The sequence below is a fragment of the Eptesicus fuscus genome, chromosome 1 (assembly GCF_027574615.1).
Source record: "Eptesicus fuscus isolate TK198812 chromosome 1, DD_ASM_mEF_20220401, whole genome shotgun sequence".
Lineage (NCBI taxonomy): Eukaryota > Metazoa > Chordata > Mammalia > Chiroptera > Vespertilionidae > Eptesicus > Eptesicus fuscus.
The window spans coordinates 10,909,789-10,931,886 of NC_072473.1; the positions used below are offsets into that span (position 1 = coordinate 10,909,789).

The 22,098-nt window shown below is 42.9% G+C and overlaps 1 protein-coding gene across 1 annotated transcript in view; it reads right to left on the reverse strand.

Annotated features, from left to right (window-relative positions):
• The window catches only part of SH3KBP1 (SH3 domain containing kinase binding protein 1), a 339,627-nt gene that overhangs the window by 59,978 nt on the left and 257,551 nt on the right, over positions 1-22,098 (reverse strand). The window contains exon 9 of the mRNA XM_008154559.3: positions 9,157-9,264. Coding sequence (XP_008152781.1) covers positions 9,157-9,264 — 108 coding nt within the window. The remainder of the gene's footprint in view (positions 1-9,156; positions 9,265-22,098) is intronic.

Sequence of the window (22,098 nt, forward strand, 5' to 3'; positions counted from 1 at the left end):
CTCTGCCAATTACCCTTCCTTTACCTCAAGATCTGAGTAATCTCTTATTCACGAAACTGCCAACACCCTGTGGCCTAATTCTTCCCAGCCAAGCCCCAACAAAGCCTACCCCGCAGAAGTCTTCCTCACCTTCTGTTGGTTTAAAAACTTTTATATGAGCCTCGTCTTGCTGAGGCCGTTCCCCCAGCAACCCTGCCTCAAACCACAGGGCCCCAAATTAAAAAAAAGACAACTGCAAGTCATCATATTTTCCCAAGATGACTTGCAAAGAACAAAAACCTTGAGTGTTGTGTCACCTTTGGTATGTAGCAGACATGAAATGTCACAGGGCAGAGCAGAGGGGCACCAAGGGAATTGTTGGGCTAACAGACAGCGTGTGAAAAGTGTGCTTGTGGCAAGAGCACGCTTGAATGTGGCAGTGGAAGCAGGCAGAGGTGTGAGGTTTTGTTTGGAGGCCTGGCAGCTGCGCAGGCAGGTGGGGCAGTTTTGAAAGGAAGGAGCAGTTTGTGAGCTGTCTGTCTTGCACCCACTACACTTGATCAACGCTGGCCAGAAGCCTGATTTGCTTATTAGCAGAGTAGGTTTACAGGTTGTCCTTTTTGTTTTCCTTGACTGACTTCACTCTAATTCCATCAAACTTAGCCTTCCTGCCTCCTTCAGTGAGAAATGATGACACATTTTCAAATAAGATGTCTTTCAAAGTCATTTTAAACAAAAATCAGGGTCAGGGTTCCATGTCGCTCTAGACCAACCCCCAAATAATTGATGAAGAATTGTACATGAGCCTACATTGACTTTTTTTAATCCTTGTAATGTAATGTAATGGGAAGATAGGGCAGTGATAACTGAAAGGCAGGCTGGGTAAATCTGTAGCCAAACGTAACAGAAATTCATCATAGGAGTTCACAATTCTCATATAAAAAGACATAAGCTTATCACTTAGTTAATTTCCCCCAAAATGTCCAATTGTGACTGGATAAAGAAGATGGCACTACAGGGCCTTCCAGGTTAAGCAGTAGGTCAACATTTTCTCTGTGGGGTTTACCAGTGTTAACCTGTAAGTGTGCAGACAGAAACATCTTCAACTCAGGTGAGTATTGTAAGTCATGGATTTTTATTCTATTTATTCTGTATCCCCCCTCCCCATGGTGAAAGTAAAGCACTCCAACTCCAAACTCAGGTGGCTTCAGCCTGTTCAATTTGCAGGTAGATGCTGAAAACAGAGGACCTTAGGGCTATGCTGAGGCCTAGAGGGGCATAACAGCTAGGTGGTAGCCAAAGTGGGCCCAGAGCTCACTTCTCTCAATGTCCAGACTGTAGCAATTCATTAAAAAAGAGCCAACATAAAAATGTTCAGAACAAAATCAATGAGCCAACATCTTCTGATTTAGGGCATCGCGTAATACCTCCCAAGGTCTTTACATAATACAGTGCACAGAGTCCTGTGTTTAGAGCTGTTGGCTTGGACAGAGAAACAACAAACAACATTCTTCAGTACTGTATAATAACTAGATTCAATTTCTTACCATTATTACCAGGAAGGAAATAGATCTTAATGTTCTGGAGTGAAGATAGCAGGAAGGCAAGTTTTGCTTCCTGCCGAGGGATTTCAGAATTGACTCTGCCCCTTGTTTGGCAAGTCTGGCCAGTCCCAAATGAAAGAGCTCATCATCTGGCTCAACCATCCTCCCTGGCAGGAATTTTCCTTCGCCACTTGGCCTCTTGAGCCAGTCTGCCTTCAACAATCTGGCCCCACACATTTTGGGGGGCTTTTGTTAGAGGAATGTGGTAAGGTTCTGAAAGCAAATTTTAGCTTGATTTGGGGCCTTGGGAAGTCCGTCTCCAGGCATTTGGCTAAGTTCTCTGGAGATGTCTGTATTTGAGGCTGGAGAGGGTGATACAAATGGATAGTTCCTGACCAGGGTACTCCTCATGGAAGTTTCTCCTCTGCCCTTTTCTCCCCTCTTCCTGGTGGATTGACAATACATTTGAGGTGTGCAGCTGGGGCAATACTCGGGATACAGTGTCTATAACTGTCCCTCTGCACCCTATAGAGTCTCCAACACAGGAGATCCTGAGGAGCCACCACAGAACCTGCTCTTGGCGGGGTCTCTCTCAAGTTTCCTCTTCTTAGCCTCTGGCCTGGTGGTCTATATCCATTGTTGCCCCCTTAGCTGGGCCCTCCAGATTGCTGGCCTACCTATTGGGTAGTCACCTAGGCTTTGGTATTCAGCTTATCCCTAAGATACTCTCTCAGTTCAATCCTTGGCTCATTCCTTTGCTCCATCCACCTCACCCTGAAAATGATGCCTCAACTCCATGCCCAGACCTCATGTCTGGATGGAAGGACCTGGACACCCCTTTGTCTGGGAAGAGAAATCTGACAAGGATCTCGGCTTCCCACTTCCTCTTCTTTCTTACTAGTATAGGAGAGAGTAGCAAGTAGTAGAAGACAGAGGAAGGAAAGGTACACCTTGTCACAAAATGACCAAAGGACAAAGGATTCCTGATTGCAACCATGTACCATGTATGCTGCTATGGACTGAATGCTTGTCTACTGAATGAATCCAAAATTCATATGTTGAAACCTAATCCTCAATGTGCTTGTGTGTAGAGTAGCTCATTCAGGTGGAGACCTCACGAATGGGACTGGTGCCCTTATAAAAGAGACCCCAGAGAACTCCCTTAACTCTTCCACCATGTAAGGATACAGGGAGAGGATTCCTGTCTATGAACCAGGAAGTGGGCCTGCACCAGATGCCAAATCGGCTAGCACCTTAATCTTGGACTTCCCAGTTTTCAGACTGTGAGAAATAAATTTACGTTGTTTATAAGCCACTGAGTCTATGGTATTCTGTTATAGCAGCCCTAATGGACTAAGACACACGAAGGAGAAGTTCAGGGCATGGGCTCTGCTTTCAAGGAGAATACAGTTCAGATGAAGTGATGAGAGACAACCACCTCAGGCAAGAGTATAGTGAATGAGGGGCTCAACTGGGAGAGTACAGGATGCAAGTACAAATGGAGAAGACAGAAGGAGCACCATCCAGGACACTTCAGGGGAGCTCAGTTAGGACTCCATCATTAGGCCATGCTTAGGTGACATTAATGCCTTGGCAATCCCCACCTCTGCAGGTGAAAGTACCCAGGAAACTAAATGTACAGACAAATAATATTATAGGTTAATTTTTCCATAATGCTGGTTATTAGAAGCACATATTTGTTTCTTTTGGGAAGACTAAATACAGGGAAATCATTTATTGGGCATCTTTGAAAACTGGAAAGAATAGTGGTTCTCAAAAGGCTGAAAAAGCAATGACTAAGAGCAAAGAAATTTTTGACTGAGAACAGTTCCATAAACTGAGTTGTCAGATGATAGGGGCTAAGGTAAGGAGCCCAAGAACTGGGAAAAGGGAGTGCAGTCTGAGTTAAGCCAGCAAAATTCACCTATGGTGGATTGGATTAGCCATTATGTGAATCAAGGAAGGAACTTCCTTTCCTGTAAAATTTGGAACCTGCAAAACTCCTGCTGAGTGATCTAGAGCAATCTTAAGAGTTGTAGTTGAGTAGAAGGATATTAAGGTTGGCACTCAATTGTAATTGTGAACATGGTAGACCTGCTTGATTGTACCACGATGTGTCTGAAAATGGATATTGAATAGGAAGGATCTGGTCAGGCATGAAAACAAAAAAAAATGGAGAATTGCCAAGGCCAACGGTGCAGTGCTCTTGCAAGCATCATGTGGGTTTAGCTGAATTCAACATAGAGTTCCCTTGGCAAACCTTTCCCTCTGGTGCTTGAGGGGGCCTCAAGCTATACCTGTGAGGGCCTACATGAGAACAACTAGCTCCTCTTTCTTTCAGTCATTGCTCTCCAAGAAAGCACCAAGTAAATGATGGTTTGCTATAGAATCTGGTTTCTAAGGAATCAGGCCCCTAGGGGACAAATGCCCAAGGCAGGCAGATCCATGTGATCCAGATGGGCTGATGTTCTGTTCCTGTTGCAATTTGTAAGCTGGCAGTCTGCTCCTGAGTAAGTCCCTGTGAGTTGGCAAATGTGAGCATGCATCAGTCACAGACATGTTTAAATATCTTTGAAGGTGGGTTTCTGTGTCCCTGGGGCTAAGAGGCAGACCCTCCTCCCCTGTTAAACATTAACTAAGGAAACTATGTAAACCTTAGCAACACCCCAGTTCCTGACATGGCAAAACTCAGAAGAGCCCTCCGAATCAATGCACGTTAGAACTATAACATCCTCTGGTGATTTTCACAGTTTCTCTTACAAGGACTGAGGCCTGAGACTTTCTTAAAACACTATCTTTCAGAAAACCTCTTCTAATTTAATGACAGTGGGAAGTTGTTTCTGCTGTTCTTGAGAGCCCAAGGCCCCCGTTTTCCTTCAGTAATAATGACAGAGCACTGCTTCATTAGAGCTCTCAGAACAGCGAATCTTTCCATTCTGATATTCAATTTTATTGTCAAGGCTCAAAATAAACAGACAGCCATTGAATTTAGGTTCTCTGGGAAATAGCCTACATAATCACTCTAAAATATGCACCAACAGATCAGCGGCTGCACCAACAGATCAGTGGATGCTCTCCGGGAATATCTTGAGGAAAAGCCCCGTAGTGTCACTCTCTGAAAGAAAGACTGTCAAGAATTCCAAAAGGCCCTGTGGTAACCACTCCAGCAGAAAATATACTAGCCTTGTGGGGATACTTCAGTGATGCCTACTGCTTCAAGAGGTCTGCTGTTGAATAAATGCTATTTGCTGCTATCTACCCTAATCACCACAGATCATCTTCTTTTTTGTGTGAATGACTACAACCCCAGCCACTGGCAAGACAAGATGACATCTGCTGAAACTAGTGGCAGAATAGTGTTTCAAACTCTGTCATTCACATAGTGCCTTTGTGTTAATGATGCTAATCATCTTTACATAGTTGACGCAGCAAACAACAGCCTCATCTCCAGTCACGTTGTCATCATGAACTCACCAATACTCTGGGTGCAGCAATAAAGGCTGGTATAACAACCAATGCCAAGCTGGTTCACTGGTTTTACAGGCCAGAAAGGATGAAAAAGGATGCAATACTTTGAATTTTCTAAAAGCTAAATGTCACATTATACAATATCTTCTCAGCTGTAGGTATTACTTTGTCTGACAGATATGGCTACTGTTTCTCTAAAATTGAGTGTTCTGCTTCTTAGGGACAAGATTAAAAGATATATCAAAGAGATTTTGGCTGCTTGTCTCAGGTTGGAGAGATGCCCATGGGGTCCCAAAAAGTATGCATGCCTCAACAAGCAAGCCAAGATGAGTCTACTCATCACTGACAACTTCACTCTTTCTGTGGAAATCTTCCCTTAATACCTTACATAACAAAGCAGGGCTTTTAGAAAAGTATACCATGGAGCCTCTCTCGCCTGAGTGAATTTATTGCTCCACTAAAATATAACTGGGAACTAGAAGACTGGGTGCCATCATGTGGGCAACCAGAGGCATTTCCCATTTATTAAAAGGATGATCCAGACTTTATCTTGGCCTTCAAAATTATATTACCTCAATCAGAACCAAGAAGGTGGCAAATGTCTAATAGGACAGCATACTTGCTCATTCCTTAGCCAAAGCGATAAGAATCACCATGAAGGTCTTGGCATTTAAATGCTTCAGGGTGTGACCACCTTCTACCAGGCTTGCAAAGATCAGTTGCCCTAGCCAGTTTGGCTCAATGGATAGAGCGTTGACCTGCAGATTGAAGGGTCATGGGTTTGATTCAGATCAAGGGCACGTACCTCGGTTGCAGGCTCAATCCCCAGTCCTGGGCATGTGGGGGAGGCAACCAATTAATGTGTATCTCTCACATTGATGTTTCTCTCTCTCTCCGTGTCACTCTCCCTTCTCTTCCACTCTTTCTAAGTATCAATGGGAAAATATCCTTAGGTGAGGATTAAAAAAATAAAGATAGGTGATAAGGATGAGACAGGCAATCTACATGACCCTCTTGCCTCTACTCCCTAAGAGAGGCCCACCTCAGTGTCCTTTTAGAAAAATGTGACAGGTTTCTACAGCCCTGAATAGAAGACCTACTGCTCAATTCTAAGTGCACAAGGGCATCAACCGTGTGTACTCTTTACTTCCCATCAGCCAGCACAGAAGCCAGCCCAGAGAAGGAACCCAACAAATACAGAGTGAATAAATGAACATAAAGCATAATTGTCATAAAGCAGATCCTGAAAAATGTAAGAAATAACATGAAGATTACTAGAGGCCCAGTGCATGAAGATTCATGCACTCAGGGGCGTCCCTCAGCCCAACCACCCTCTCACAATCCGGGACCCCTCGGGTAGGGTCCCTAGGCCTGGCCTAAGATCAGGGCCTATCGGGTCTTTCCTTCCCAGGTCTGCAGGAAGCTGGCCCCTCCCCCGCCGCTGCCACTGCTTGCCATCTGTGCAGCACTGCCTCCCCTCCCCTGCCACCGGTGGCCTCCCTCTGCAGGCGACAGGCTGGGGTGCAATGGATTGGCTGGCCTGGGCCTCCCTCTTTCTTTGCTGGGGGGTGGGGCCAGCCATGCAAGGGACTGTCTGCCTACCTGATTGCCCCTAAGCACTAGCCTACCTGCCTGATCACCCCTAACCACTGGTCTGCCTACCTGATCACCCCTATCCACTCTGCCTGCCTGCCTGATTGCCCCTAACAGCTTGCTTGGGGTGGGGCCAGCCCAGTGAGGGTCTGTCTGCCTACCTGATCACCCCTAACCACTTGCCTGCCTACCTGATCACCCCTATCCACTCTGCCTGCCTGCCTGATTGCCCCTAACAGCTTGCTTGGGGGCGGGGCCAGCCCAGTGAGGGTCTCTCTGCCTACCTGATCACCCCTACCGCTGGTCTGCCTACCTGATCTCCCCTAACCACTTGCCTGCCTATCTGATCACCCCTAACCACTGCTCTGCCTACCTGATCACCCCTAACCCCTCTGCCTGCCTGATTGCCCCTAACCGCTTGCTTGGGGGAGGGGCCAGCACTGACTTCCAGTTGGTCAGCCTCTGGTTGTCGCAGGAGCCGACCACCAGTTGCCTGCCATCCGTCGCACCCCAGCGTCGCCAATCGGCCACCCGGGCCACCCCGAGTCCCACCCCCTGCGCCTCTGCTGGCCCAATCGTGGGCGTAGCAGAGTGATGGTAATTTACATATTACCCTTTTATTATGTAGGATGTCATTCGTGCTCACTTGTCTCTATAAATATATTTTATAAAGCACCGTATTGCTTTTTAAAGACTATAAAAGTTCTTAGATTCATTGGGATTCCCATGGAAGTTCACTAAGATACCAACAATAATTCTGTGTTGACTTGACCAGCTGAAGTAAAAAGAACCAGAGTCAGATTTCTATCATTACTGCACAGTTTTAGCTGGAGCCTTCCCACATTTGTAGTAATAATAATTGCAAAGATTTGGAATAGTTCACATGTATGGGACATTTACCAAGTATCAGATGCTGTGCTAAGGAATTCATATGCATAATCTCAGATAATCTCCTCAAGAGTTCAACAGGGTAGGTACAAATTTTGTCAAAATTTTATAGATGATAATACTGAGGTTTAGAGATATTTAGTAAGTTGACCTTCAACTGAACAAGTAAGTGACAGAGCCAGGATTCAAGCCCATGTCTATCAGATGCTACAGTCTAGAGTCACAACCACTATACTCTATAAATGTTTGCCAAACTTCATTTCTGTGTCTTATTGTTTCAAAACATTTACTATCTAGTTGTGACTAAGTGTTAGCATCTGTTTTTGTCAGGGATGATTCTGTCAACTGATACCCACCACTGTGATCAACTGTCATCAGTAAAAAAGGCTCAAGTGAGTTTTCTTGATGGAAAATTTCTTTACAGCATGGTGAGCTCTTCTCTGTTCTGTGAATTTATGCCCCTCCTAAGATATGTCTGGGAACTGGAAAGTGGGGCTGTTATCACTTAAACAGATACCTGCTCCTTATACCAGCATGTCCAACACTAATTTGCAAACAGATCACCTGAGGATCTTGTTAAAATGCAGGTTCTGATGAACCAGGTCTAGGGTGTGGTCTGAGTATTTCTAAAAAGCTACTGGTAATGCTGATCAAGTGTGGTCCATGGATCAGCAATAAGTATCAAGGATCTAGAAAACACTAGAAAGCAGAATCTAGATTCTCTGGACCCCAAACTTAATTCCAAGAGAGAAGAATAGGCATGGAACAGAATATTCTTCAGCTAAACAATAAAAGAAAGTAAGCTAGAAAAAGCCTAAAGGGCATGACCCTAGGCTTCAAACAAATCTAACAATCTGCAGGGCATAATCTTGGTGGGCATTGACACCATCTAGCTTCTTAAACAATTACATCCATTCATATAAGCAGCACCTACACCATCAATGTTGTTTAGTATCCTTGGTAACCAATCCTCCAGCACTGTAGCTATCCTTTCCAAACCTCAGCTCCATGGGAATGGTGATGGGTCAAGTCAAGTTCATGGTCCAGTAACAAAGCCCTCAGGGGCATGAAGAGGGGCCTCAGTAAAGAAGAAGTCATGTGAAAGCCTGAGCAAAGAGCCCTGAGGTGCAGAACAGGATGAGTAAGACCCAATCGCTGACCCCTTATAATGTAGAGTGCTTCTAACTTTTTAATATTTCTTGTTACATGATCAGCAGAGAAACAATACACCTGAAGTGAGGCAAGCAAAGATGGACTGGCTCGTTTAAACAACAGCATCATATAACAGGACTCCACAAAGAAAGAGAAACCACAGATCAGAGGTATGTATATATACATATGTGGGTGTGTGTGTATACATGTCCATATATGTGCATATACATACACAGAGTATAAGATTAGCAGGCCTCACTCTGCAGCCTTAGCTTCACAATGTGTTTTTCAGCCACTTCCACAATATTAGCCACTTCACCACCCCCAAGGACCTGCTACATGAATACTGGCAGTCCACTTACCAAATGGACCCCCCAAGGGTTCTTGCCATTTATTTGGGTGCTTAAATGTGCAGGTATTATACCCAGTGCTTTACATACATTATCTTGTTTATTCATGCAACAAACCTATAATAGGGATCACTGTTTCCAGCCAACAGATGAGGAAACAGATCAAAGCCACGAAAACTTACATTCCCCTCCTTTTCAAAGTCAGGTGGAAGCAACTTCACGAAGTTATCAGGGAACACTCCTCGTCTGCCGTTGAGCTCTCCTTCCCACCAGCCTACATCGATGCAATCCTAGGAAATAGGAGAGCAGAGAGTGAGAAATAGGGCAAGCATGCTCCAGACAGCTCTGACATCCCTTTTAGAGAGATCAGAGGCCCTTTCCTTGAGGCCACTATCCACGCAACAATGGTTACTAAGACGAAGTCAGCACAAACCCCAAAGTCAGATGGGAGAACAAAAGCTTGTGTGCTAGAGCTTCTGGCTGGGACTCAAAACCCACTGCTGCTTTTAGATGCCCTGAATCAAAAATCTCTTTTTTCCCCCTTTAAATATTTTGGAATATATGTTTTTTCTTCGTTTTCATTTTACTGAAATAAAAATGTTTCATTAACTGCAAACGTGCTTTACAAAACATCACATGCACAGATATCCTCTTTGATGAGCTGGTCGCAAAGTGTGTCGACATTCAAGAGGGCTTTCCGACAGGCAGCCAAGCATAAGAAAACTTACACTTTCCACAAGCTCATTAACGCACCGCTGTCCTTCACCTTCTCCTTTTTATGTTGATGAGACACAGTTGTCAACATGAAAAGCCTTTCCCCCACCTTACAGAATTCATTGTTTGCTTACTAAATTAATGAGTAAATCTATTTTATCTTCCAGATAAAACCTGCTTCCCCTTGAGTAATCCCTGTTTTGTTCATTCACTGGTCAAACATTTATTGAGTGCCTACTCTGTGCCAGGTGCTAGTGAGAGAACAAGAGCCAGCCTTTGGCAAACTTTCATCCTGAGCCTAACGGCCTCATGGCTCTCCTGATGCCACAGAATCACTTCTATTTTCCTCCATATCCAATTGGTTGGAAATCTGATCTGTTCTAGTTTATAACCTATCTCACATTTTTCTTCTGGGTCCAATTCCACTTCTACCACTTCAATCCAAGGCTCTCCTGGCCTGCTGTAAATTTCCTCACTTGGGCATTTCTTCCTGCCCAGCGTATATAAAATACACACACCACTGTCAAGCGCGCATCCTTCAGTAAAAATCTGATCCTCAGACTGTATCAACAACTTCCAGCTAAAGTCCAAAATGAATGAAGGCTTTAAAAAAATACCAGGAACACGGAGGACTTTTAAAGTTACATCTGAAGCAGGAAATGCTCAAGAAAGTGAGGAGATCATGCTCAGGGCTCATGGAGAGACCTACTCATAGTCCTCTACAATACCAGGGCCAGGAGGGCTCAAACAGCAGATGTGCAGCTGGCTTTGGACTTGGCTGTCGGGCCCTGGAGGTCCATGACTTATGTAACTCACTTGTGCCTTGCTAGATCATACATTCCAGCAAGGTGAGGAACACATGTCACTTTTCACCATTATACCTCCAGTCCATTGCATAATGCCAGAAAGAATAAATATTTGTGGAATCAATGAAGACTCTATTCCTGAGTTCTGTGATCTCCTGCTATTTAATACTTGGACTGCTGCAGGACAAGATAGCCTCCGCATACCTTAACTCATGATGATTCTACACAAGTTAACATAAGGCCCACCTCAGGTGAGAAGTGATCACCAGCATCCCTTCCTCCAATGGTTTCGGTTACAAGGAAAAACTGAACTTTCAGAAGAGAATATGGGTTTTAGAAATGAAATGGGCCCTTAATCACAGACCAAATACCAGTCCCAACCAACACTGCAAAAGAGACATTTGAAGCAATCAAGTTCATATTTACCCAGAACAATACAAGATTCAAAAGACTTCCAACATGAGAGCATGCTTATCTTCCTTGGAAAATGACAATGAGAAGTCCAGGTAAGTATTCTGGTCCTGACCTCATCACATCCCCTAAACCAGTGGTCGGCAAACTGTGGCTCGCGAGCCACATGCTGCTCGCGAGCCGTGGTTTGCCGCTCTGTTGACTAATGAGTTTGCCGATCACTGACCTAGACTCTCGATTCCAATAATTATAGGCTGTTGTTGTTCCTTGTGATTAAGCCCCTATCCCAGTGGTCAGCAAACTCATTAGTCAACAGAGCAGCAAACTGCGGCTCGCGAGCCTCAGTTTGCCGACCACTGCCCTAAACGATCTAGCATCAGTCCCCAAAGAAGGGATTCATGAACAGGGATGGTGGTGGCAGGATGTGATGATGGCTTCTGAGGCTCTTCTAACCCTGAGATGTTATGTCATGAACAATACCAGAAAAGTTTATGGGGCTGGAATTTGTTTAATACTAATTGTTAGAAATTGTTTTAGCTATGAGGATCTGCTTCTGAGGAAATGCCTGGCACATTTTTTCCTCCTCTTTCTCTGGACAAGTCCTTCTCATCTTCAAAACCCACTTGAAACTGACCTTTAGGAAGGTGACTATGATGAATGATTTATCTTTTCTCTAACATTCTATGTTAATTTGCACTTCATAATATTCAATTCAACAGATAGCTATTAAATGCAAAATATGCTTAGGTTGCTCTGTAGGCACTGAACATTAAACATGCAGGGAACATGATCCTTAAACCGAGAGAGTTTAGAGATTTGTATGAAAGACAGACACACAATATTATACAAGGTCCTTTTTGGTAAACCCATATTAACAAGAGATCTGGTACCAAAGAGTAGAGAATCATTAATAGCTTTTCAAAAAATCTTAAATCTTTTCATGTGTGAAGGGTTGCTTATGTGAGGACTGGACTTGCCTTCACAATCATTTCTGATCATTTAATAGAGACTTATGCCCACAAAAGTCACTCAAATACTGTGTAGTACTACATTTCTTCATATATATATATATATATATATATATATATATATATATATATGACATTACTACACAGGGACAACCTATATATATATTATAATATTAGAGGCCCTGTTCACAAAATGCCTGCATGGGGGGGTGTTGTCCCTCAGCCCAGCCTGTACCCTCTCCAATCAGGGACCCCTTGGGGGATGTCCAACTGCTGGTTTAGGCCAGATCCCACAGGGACATCCCTCTCGCAATCCAGGACCACTGGATCCTAACCATTCACCTGCCTGCCTGCCTAATGCCCCCAACTGCCCTCCCTGGCAGCCTAGTCACTCCAAACTTCCCACCCCTGCAGGCCTGGTCACCCCCATCTGCCCTCCCCTGTAGGCCAGTTTGCCCCCAACTGTCCTCCCCTACTGGCCTGGTCACTTCCAACTGTCCTCCCCTGCTGGCCTGGTCACCCCCAACTGCCCTCCCCTGTAGGCCAGTTTGCCCCCAACTGCCCTCCCCTGTCAGCCTAGTCACTCCAAACTTCCCACCCCTGCAGGCCTGGTCACCCCCATCTGCCCTCCCCTGTAGGCCAGTTTGCCCCCAACTGTCCTCCCCTACTGGCCTGGTCACTTCCAACTGTCCTCCCCTGCTGGCCTGGTCACCCCCAACTGCCCTCCCCTGCCGGCCTGATCTCGCCCCCAACTGCCCTCCCCTGTCAGCCTAGTCACCCCCGACTGCCCTCCCCTGCTGGCCTGATTGCCCCTAACCCCCTGCCAGCCTTATCTCACCCCTAACTGCTCTCCCCTGCCGACCTGATCTCGCCCCCAACTGCCCTGCCCTGCCAGCCTAGTCACCCCCAACTGCCCTCCCCTGCCAGCCTGAGTGCCCCCAACTGCCCTCCCCTGTCAGCCTGGTCACCCCCGACTGCCCTCCCCTGCTGGCCTGATTGCCCCTAACCTCCTGCCAGCCTTATCTCACCCCTAACTGCTCTCCCCTGCGGGTCTGATCACCCCTAACTGCCTATGCCTCAGCCCCCACCACCATGGCTTTGTCCAGAAGGAAGTCGGACATCCAGAAGATGGCCGGTCAACCCAGTCTAATTAGCATATTACCCTTTTATTAGTATAGATAGAGTATATAGGATAGGATTGCTTAAATGGTGGGGGGGAGCCTTTTTCATCAGGAGAAGATGCTCTTGGCAGACAAAAATACATAACCCCTATATCTGGACTGATAGCCAGCCATATGCACTATACTGCCAAACTGGTCATTAAAAAATTGAACTGCTTTCTTACACCTTACACCAAACAGCTGTTGCCCTTAAAACCCTTCCTCAGGCCCTACCTTAGGTTCTGCCTTTGCAGTTCACCCAGATTTGGTTCTGATTGGTCAGTTTCTATGCCAGTCAGTGTCAAAAGCTCCGCCTCCTAGGCAGTCATTGGCTCCTCTGGGAAATCCAGAATGGCCCTGCCTTCACCAGCCCTTCAGTCATGCTCCCAATTCTGCTACCGTGTGTATAACTCGCCGCTCTGAGAAGCTGTACCTCAGGTCTGTGCTGGTGGCAATTTTGAATTCTCATCACTGACCTAACCTTCTTACAGTGCAAGCGCTGTGAAGGCAAGCATTTGTCCTGTTCATTATTAGTTCACTCATAGACTTTACCTGTGTCTATGCATCTATGCTAGCACTGCATGGTGACTGGTCAAACAGTTGTTTCGGTCGTCATGGTCACTGCCCATATATATATATATACACACACACACACACACACACACACACACACACACACACGAGGCCTGATGCACAAAATTCATGCAAGAGTAGGTCTTCCTTCCCCCGGCTGCCAGCACCGGCTTTCCTCTGGCACCTGGGACCCGAGCTTCCCTCTGGCTGCCAGCAGGCACCCAGGACCTGGGCTTCCCTTGCAGCCCTGACTTCATTCAGGTCATCCGGAAGGACGTCCAGTCTAATTAGCATATTATGCTTTTATTAATATAGATATATATTACAGAGAAGAAGGAGAGAGAGAAACAGCAATGATTGTGAGAGAATCATTGATCAGCTCCTTCCTACAAGCCCCCTACTGGGGATCCAGCCCATAATCCAGGCATGTGCCCTGACTGGGAAGTAAACCATGACCTCCTCGTTCACAGGTCAATGCTCAACCACTGAGCACACCAGCTGAGCTGCTATACATTTCTTTTTAAAGGTGATTTGACTTTGGGTGGGTAAACACACAATGTAATATACAGATGATGTATCATAGAATTGTACACTTGAAGGTTATATAAATTGAAACCCCAATAAATTTACTTTAAAAAAAAGGCTTTTTTTTTCAAACTTTCTGAATGGTGCAAATCCATGCTTTGCCTTAGGCTTATGCAAACAGTAACCCAAGAATCACTGTAATGAAGCCTTTTGCTTTGTATGTGGGAGAAAATAATGAAATTGTAATAAGCAAAAGCATATTCAGAATAACTTTAGTACCAATGCATGCCTACAGGGGAAAACAGTGCATATCAGATTATAGTTATTATATCTCCCATCAATGGTGAATGGCTTAAATTGCTCATCTATACTTTGCTTTTTGGGGAAAACACTAACAGTGCTAATTATTGTGTAATTCAAGGTAAGAGAGGGAAAGAACAAGACAGGACACAATCTACTTGTTCTGATTAGTATAAGAACAAACACAAGGCTCGTAGATGAGATAAGTACATTAAAAAAAAAGAAAACTGAGTGGTTGAGTGTCGACCTATGAAGCAGGACATCACGGTTCAATTCCAGGTTAGTGCATATGCCCAGGTTGCAGTCTCGATCCCCAGTGTGGGGCATGCAGGAGGCAGCCGATTGATTCTCTCTCATCACTGATGTTTCTATCTATCTCTTCCTTTCCCTTCCTCTCTGAAATAAAAAAAAAATGTATTTTTTAAAAATATAATCTCCAATGTGACTTAGAATACAGAAAAGTGAAAATGGGAGCCTGCTGCAGGACAGAAAACAGCTGCAGGTCAAGGTGCCGACAGTGGGATGGAGACTTACAGAGAACCAAGGCATTATTTTTCTAGCAAAAGAGGCTAATTTAAAGGAAACAGAAACAATTTTGATAGCAAAATGAGAAGTGAAAATAAGTCCTCCTCAACAAACCAGACAAAACAACTAGCCTTTGATGGCAGAGATGAAGAGAGAATTATTAGTAAAAGGGCTGTGCTTCCCGTAATGTAAAAGAAAAGCAAATTCAATTTATTTACTGAGCATGTGAAATATGCAGGACAGGAGAGGAATTCAAGGGTAAAAATAAAATCATCGTATCCTCATGGGGCTCCCAAGCTCAGAGCCTAGTGGAAGATGCAGACACAGTGAATCAATATGGCACAGAAACACTGACAAGAGTGCTAGGCTGGATTTCAAAGCAAGTGGGACCCAGGGAAGCTGGGCAGCCTGGAAGGAAAGAATGAGGGCAAGAACTAAGATGATGAGAAGGGTCAAAGCAAGATCACCAAGTGTGAAGAAAGGGAAGACAGTGGGAAGTGGGTCACAGAACAAAATATTCAAGAATTGGTGCTTAGAGTCCTGGCTGGTGTGGCTCAGTGGATTGTCATCCCATGCACCAAAAGGTCACTGGTTCGATTCCTGGTCAGGGCACATGCCCAGGTTGCAGGCTCGATCTCCAGAAGGGGGCATGCAGGAGACAGCCAATCAATTATTCTCTCTCATCGTTGATGTTTCTATCTCTCATTCATGCAGAAAGTGAGTGTTGTATGATTTGGGTGTGGCTGTTAAATGAGTCGTGGAGTGCCCGGAGGGGGTCTCACACCCTCAGCATCGCACCAGTAACACGGAAAGCGCTGTTTAATATTTACTAATGAATGCCTTCTGCATGGAGCTTCAGGGGGGGCTGTTGAGAGAAAGCTCCATGGAAGCCAGAACCTAGGAGCACTCAGCTCTGCCTTTGCTTGTTAACACCTCCCCAAGAGATGCAATTATTCTGCTTGGCTGGGATTTCTGCTCAGAATTTCCAGCATCCCCATAAGTCGGTTACTAAAGCGGCTCATCAGTACACAGTTTATGAGGTAACAGGGAAAAAAAGAAAGCTATGGTCTATCTCAGTGTCAGCAAAAATGACTGGCAGATCACAATTAATGAGGGAAGCTGAGGAGACAGTCCTGGGGATAAGCCCACTCAAGAATATGTTACAGTCCAAATGTCAACATCCTTGGATCATGGAGGCTTAGGCAGTCATTAACTGTTTTGTGATACTGGCAAGTTATGACCTCAAAGAGTTCATCTACTTGTAAAAAAAAAAAAAATCCGGACTTTTTGTTGGGCAATAACATACAAGTTTTGCTATACTAGTTTCTGATTTTTTTCATTTTACATATTGTAAAATTGATAACAAAAGAAATGGATGAGTAACACACAAAAATCAGTAATCAAGCTTTCTTTCCATCATGCCAATATTAACTGAAAAATGTATTGATGCGTAAAAACTGTGCAAACGGTCCCTGACTTTCGATGATTCAACTTGAGAATTTTTACTTTACAATGGTGCAAAAACAATATGCATTCAGTAGAAAACATACTTGACATTTTGACCTTTTCCCAGGCTAGCAATATGTGGTATGATACTCTCTCGTGATGCTGGGCTGCAGTAGAGCCACAGCTCCCAGTCAGCCATGTGATCATGAGGGTGAACAACCAATACTGTACAGTGTAGTCATTGTGTTAGGTGATTTTTCCCAAATGTAGAGTAATATAATTGTTCTGAGCATGGATAAGGTAGGCTAAGCTATGCTATGATGTTCCATAGATTAGGTATATTAGATGCATTTTCAACTTAAGATATTTTCAACTCAATGGTTTTATCGGGATGTAATTTCATCATAAATTGAGGAGCATTTGTATTCAGAAATGCCCTCATGTCTTTCATAAGCTACTCATACTATCCCTCATACTATCCCTTGCATTTTCCTGCTTCTTCATACAGCCAATAATTTGTGATTGTATATTCTTTAACAACTATGTATGCTATATTGTTGACAGACTGGATTTTATTGCCTTCCTTTGCAAGAGTGTTGAGTTTTGTTATGGTGGGCAAGTTACTTGCAGATCAGCTTCACTTGTCAAAGCTTGGTTTTAGGCTTTGTTAGGATAGGTCTAATGGAGTGCTATTCCTATGGCTGCCCTTTCTTGGTTCCCAAGTGAATACCAGGAATTTTCAGCAAGGTTTTCCTATCCTGCTTGGACAGAACTCCAATCTCTCCCATCACTGGTGACGTCTGAGATAGCCATTCACATCACAGTTCACTCCCAATCACTGAATTTATTTTCTGCCAGGCCTGGTGGAGTCTTCCCCTATTGATATATAGCTTAACATTTGATCCAAGATTCAAAGGACAACTATAAACAGACGTCTGGAGTTCTTTCTGTGTACAGCTTGCTACTTTGCAATTCCCACCCTGAAAATTCCAGCTACCTTGGTAGCCCTGAATTACATTTGTTTCCTCTATCCAGTTTGTCTTCTGCTCTCTGTTTGGGCTTTACTACTCTGTGCTACAAATTTAAAAGTACCCCCAGGCAAAAAAACAAGGTTGATGTGGAGCTCACTTTATGCTTCTCTTCTCTCAAGGATCATATCCTTATACTGAGTATTGTCCAATGCCTAAAAACAACTGCTTGATGTATTTTGTCCAATTTTAAAGTTGTCCATGGCAGGCAGGTAAGTCTAACAACCTTTACTCCATCATGGCCACAACCAGAAGTTATGTTCTCACTTAAAAATCACTTCTTTAATTAGAATGAGTTTATTTTGTTCTAGATATAATAGGACTTTAAGCTCTATCTTTAAAAGTCTGAGCTATTTCAAGGTCTAATTCCCAAAAGATGTCCCAGAGAAAGAATTTTTGAAATGAAGATACATGCAGAGGTTTTTAATTATCCTGGAGTTTCCTTTACTAGTCATATGTACCCTTCTCTAACAAGGAAGGTGAACAATTCCCTAAGGAAAGTAGTCATTGTTAAACATCTTTATATGGAAAAGTTAAATATGTACAGTAAATTAGTGCCTCCCAATCCTTTTTAGATAATGGCACACATATAAAATGATAATATTTTGATGACACACTGCTGAAGGCCAAACACTGTTAGAGGTCATCAGCCCAGAGGGGGAATCCAACCTCCTAAGGCCCTTCCCATTCACCCTGAAGAGTTCAGGGGATCACTGTCCTACACTCCTATAACCCACCCCTAGCACACAGGTTAGGAAATGCTACAGACGTAACCTTTGAGTCCAAATGTCACTAACGAAGAAATAAGGGGGAAAAACCTGAAACCAAATCTCAGGCACCACCCAGAAAGAGAACAGAGAGCTTTCTTCCACAGGTGTTAGGAGAGGCAGGCAGGCAGGAATCAAGAAGGCCTGAATGGATTTTCACAGACCATACAGACCAGATGTCTCAAAAGGCCTCAGTGTTCATACTGTTTCCCGCTCAGAAAAAGATGCTTCTATCTGGAGCCTCTTCAGATAACAGCACCCAACAGATATTGCCATATTAGCTCAACTCCAAGTTCACCATTCATATTGGGTGTCTCCTGGAATTGTGGGACATGGCCATATAGTTTGTAGACAACAATAGATAAGAATGCTTACTCGTTTCATTATCGCATTTGCAGCTTAAACAATCTTAAGTCTCAGGAAATGTTTTTGCTTCTAGAATTTTTATAATAATAGAATGAAAGACTTTCTACCCCCATTAAATCACTTCAAAAATCAGTAAGCATGAGAAAAGGAAGTGTTTGTAGAGAGGGCCTTTCCTGTGTATTTATAATCTGGTTTAAGCATGACAAGAGACAATAACATATGAGAGCATGGAAACAAATCATACACAAAACGCAAATCATTAAGGCAGCACTTTTACATTTTTGTCCATTTAAACATAATCAAATATATGAAATTATGGAACAATGTTTTTTTAAAAATTTCTTTATTGATTAAAGTGTTACATATGTGTCCTTAATCCCTCATTACCCCTCATCCCCCCACTCATGCCCTCGCCCCCCTGTTGTCTGTGTCCATTGGTTAGGCTTATATGCTTGCTTACAAGTCCTTTGGTTGATCTCTCCCCTTTACCCCCACCCTACCCTACCTTCCCTCTGAAGTTTGACGGTCTGATCGATGTTTCTCTGTCTCTGGATCTGTTTTTGTTCATCAGTTTATGTTGTTCATTATATTCCACAAATGAGTGAGATCATGTGATATTTATCTTTCTCTGACTGGCTTATTTCACTTAGCATAATGTTCTCCAGTTCCATCCATGCTGTTGCAAATGGTAAGAACTCCTTTTTTACCACAGCGTAGTATTCCATTGTGTAGATGTACCACAGTTTTTTAATCCACTTATCTGTTGATGGGCACTTAGGTTGTTTACAAATCTTAGCTATGGTGAATTGTGCTGCTATGAACATAGGGGTGCATATATCCTTTCTAATTGGTGTTTCTAGTTTCTTGGGATATATTCCTAGAAGTGGGATTACTGGGTCAAATGGGAGTTCCATTTTTAGTTTTTTTTGAGGAAACTCCATACTGTTCTCCACAGTGGCTGCACCAATCTGCATTCCCACCAGCAGTACACGAGGTTCCTTTTTCTCTGCATCCTCACCAGCACTTGTAGTTTGTTGATTTGTTGATGATAGCCATTCTGACATGTGTGAGATGGTACCGCATTGTCCTTTTGATTTGCATCTCTCAGATGATTAGTGACTTTGAGCATGTTTTCATGTGCCTCTTGGCCTTTCTTCTGTCTTCTTTTGAAAAGTATCTATTTAGGTCCGTTGCCCATTTTTTGATTGGGTTGTTTATCTTCCTTTTGTTAAGTTGTATGAGTTCCCTGTAGATGTTGGAGATTAAACCCTTATCGGTGATATGATTGGCAAATATGTTCTCCCATGCAGTGGGCTTTCTTATTGTGGAACAATGTTTTCATAGAAACTTCTCATTTTCTACTTGTTAGGTTATTTACATTCAGTTAACATTTAAAATTTAAAACGTTAAATTTTAAAAGCTGTTTGTAATGGTACCTTCAGCTCACAGTTTACCTCTCAAGGATGTACATCCTATAGCTAAATTTTCATTTTCATTTATGTTTAGAGAATTGTATTGATACTGCATCCAAATACATGCTTTTGTTCCATTAAAGGGATAGTAGATATAATTAAAAATTATTTTGCTTCATTGACAAAGGCACTGGAAATTATAAAGCATCTTTCATTATTTTAAACAGACTTTCTTGGCTCCTGTACCACCTCTAAGAGACACAAAGAAGGTAGCGAGGGTGAGGGTGAGGGTAGGGGAGTATCTTTATTTCACAGATAAGCACAGCAAAGGAATAACAGGTAAAGGGCATAGCCATGATCATTGTGAAGGTCAAAAACATCCAAGCTGCAGCTGCTATTGGTAAATTCCTAAATTACTACCTTATATTTCTATTCTTTACCAGACAAATCTATATTTAAATGTTTCTATTATGAAAACTTATTCCCTAGCATAATTTGAGTCTTTTTCTCTATACTCAGCAAATTTCATTTCTAGGCTGGTGCAGTAAAAAAAAAAAAAAAAAAAAAAGAAAGAAAGAAACAAAAATTCCCAGGTCAAATCCAGGCTGCTCAACAGGGTCCAGGCCTGACTGATGAAGCATAGCTGCATTTGTTTGCTATCTTGTGGGAGAGTGAGCACAGGGGCAAGAGGTAGTGGGGGCAGGAAAAGGTGCTGATATGGGATATTCACGGTCTCATATTCCACAGGAAATTCCCAGCAAGACTCAGAACAAAACCAAGGTCCTTGAAATTCATGCCATTACATGTCAGGCAATTATTTACTAAATACTAGGACACAGATGGCCTTATAAGAAAAACAGACCAATCAACAACATTCTCTTAAAATTATCTTTGCAGAGCAAACGTCCTTAATTTTGCCAAAATCCAAATCAGTAGTATTTTCTTTCATAGATTGTGCTTTTGGTGTCAGGTTTAACCGCTCTCTCCTCCTATGTATTCATAAATAACTTTCTATGTTTTGTGTTTTACATGTAGATCTATGGTTCATTTTGCATTAAATTTTGTATCATGTGTTAGGTTTAGGTTAGGGTTCACTTTTTTTGCCTATGGATACCCAATTGCACCAAAACCAATTTTTGAAAAGTTTATCCTTTATTTCCTGTTTTCTCTGCACCTTTGTTGAAAATCTATTGGCTGTATTTCTATGGGTCTGTTTCTAGGCATTCTATTTCAGGGGCCAGAAAGGTAAAGCCCTTGGGCCAAATCTAGCCTGCTATCTATTTCTGTACAGCCTACAAGCTAAGAATAGTTTTTAAATTTTTTTTAAATGGTTTTGAAAAATCAAAAGAATAATATCTCAAGAAATGTAAAAATTATACTAAATTCAAATCTGAATGTCTATAAATAAAGTTTTATTGGAATTCAGCCATGTCCATTCATTTACATCTATAACTGCTTTTGCACAGTTACAACAGAGACTGTATGACCCATGAAGCCTAAAATATTTACTCTCTGGCTCTTTACAGAAAAGGTTTGCCAAGCCCTGGTCTAGGATATGAGGATTATTATGCAACATCCATGCAGAACCTCAGAGGCTCTCTGAATGCCACTATAAAAAATACTGTAAGGACAGAAGCTTTAAATAGAACCTCTGAAAGCCCTGAGGAAGGCAGAAAAGGAATGCATTTAATAGCCAACTGCCCTTTCCAACTAGGGCTGCAATATAAAAGCCTTAAGTAAAACTATTCTTAAAAGGATGAATTTTACTGTACTATACAGTTAACTATAAAAGAAGGGAAATTTAAGTCTAAAGTGTATTTATTTTTAATGACATTTTTTTCTTAAATGTCTCCATGAATCATAAACTATGAAAAAATATTTCAAATGTAAAAGATGATAGGCTAATGTCATGAATATAAGGTATTTTTATAAAAATCTTTTGGAAATTTTCAACTTGAGTAATCAATTTTTTAAAAGTGTGGACACCAGGGGATGGGAAGAAATTAACCAAAGAACATATGTGCATATATGCATAACCCATGGACAGAGACAATAGTGTGGGGAAAGTCTGGGGTGGGATGGGGATTGGGTGGAGGGGGCAGAAAGGGGGAAAATGGGAATCA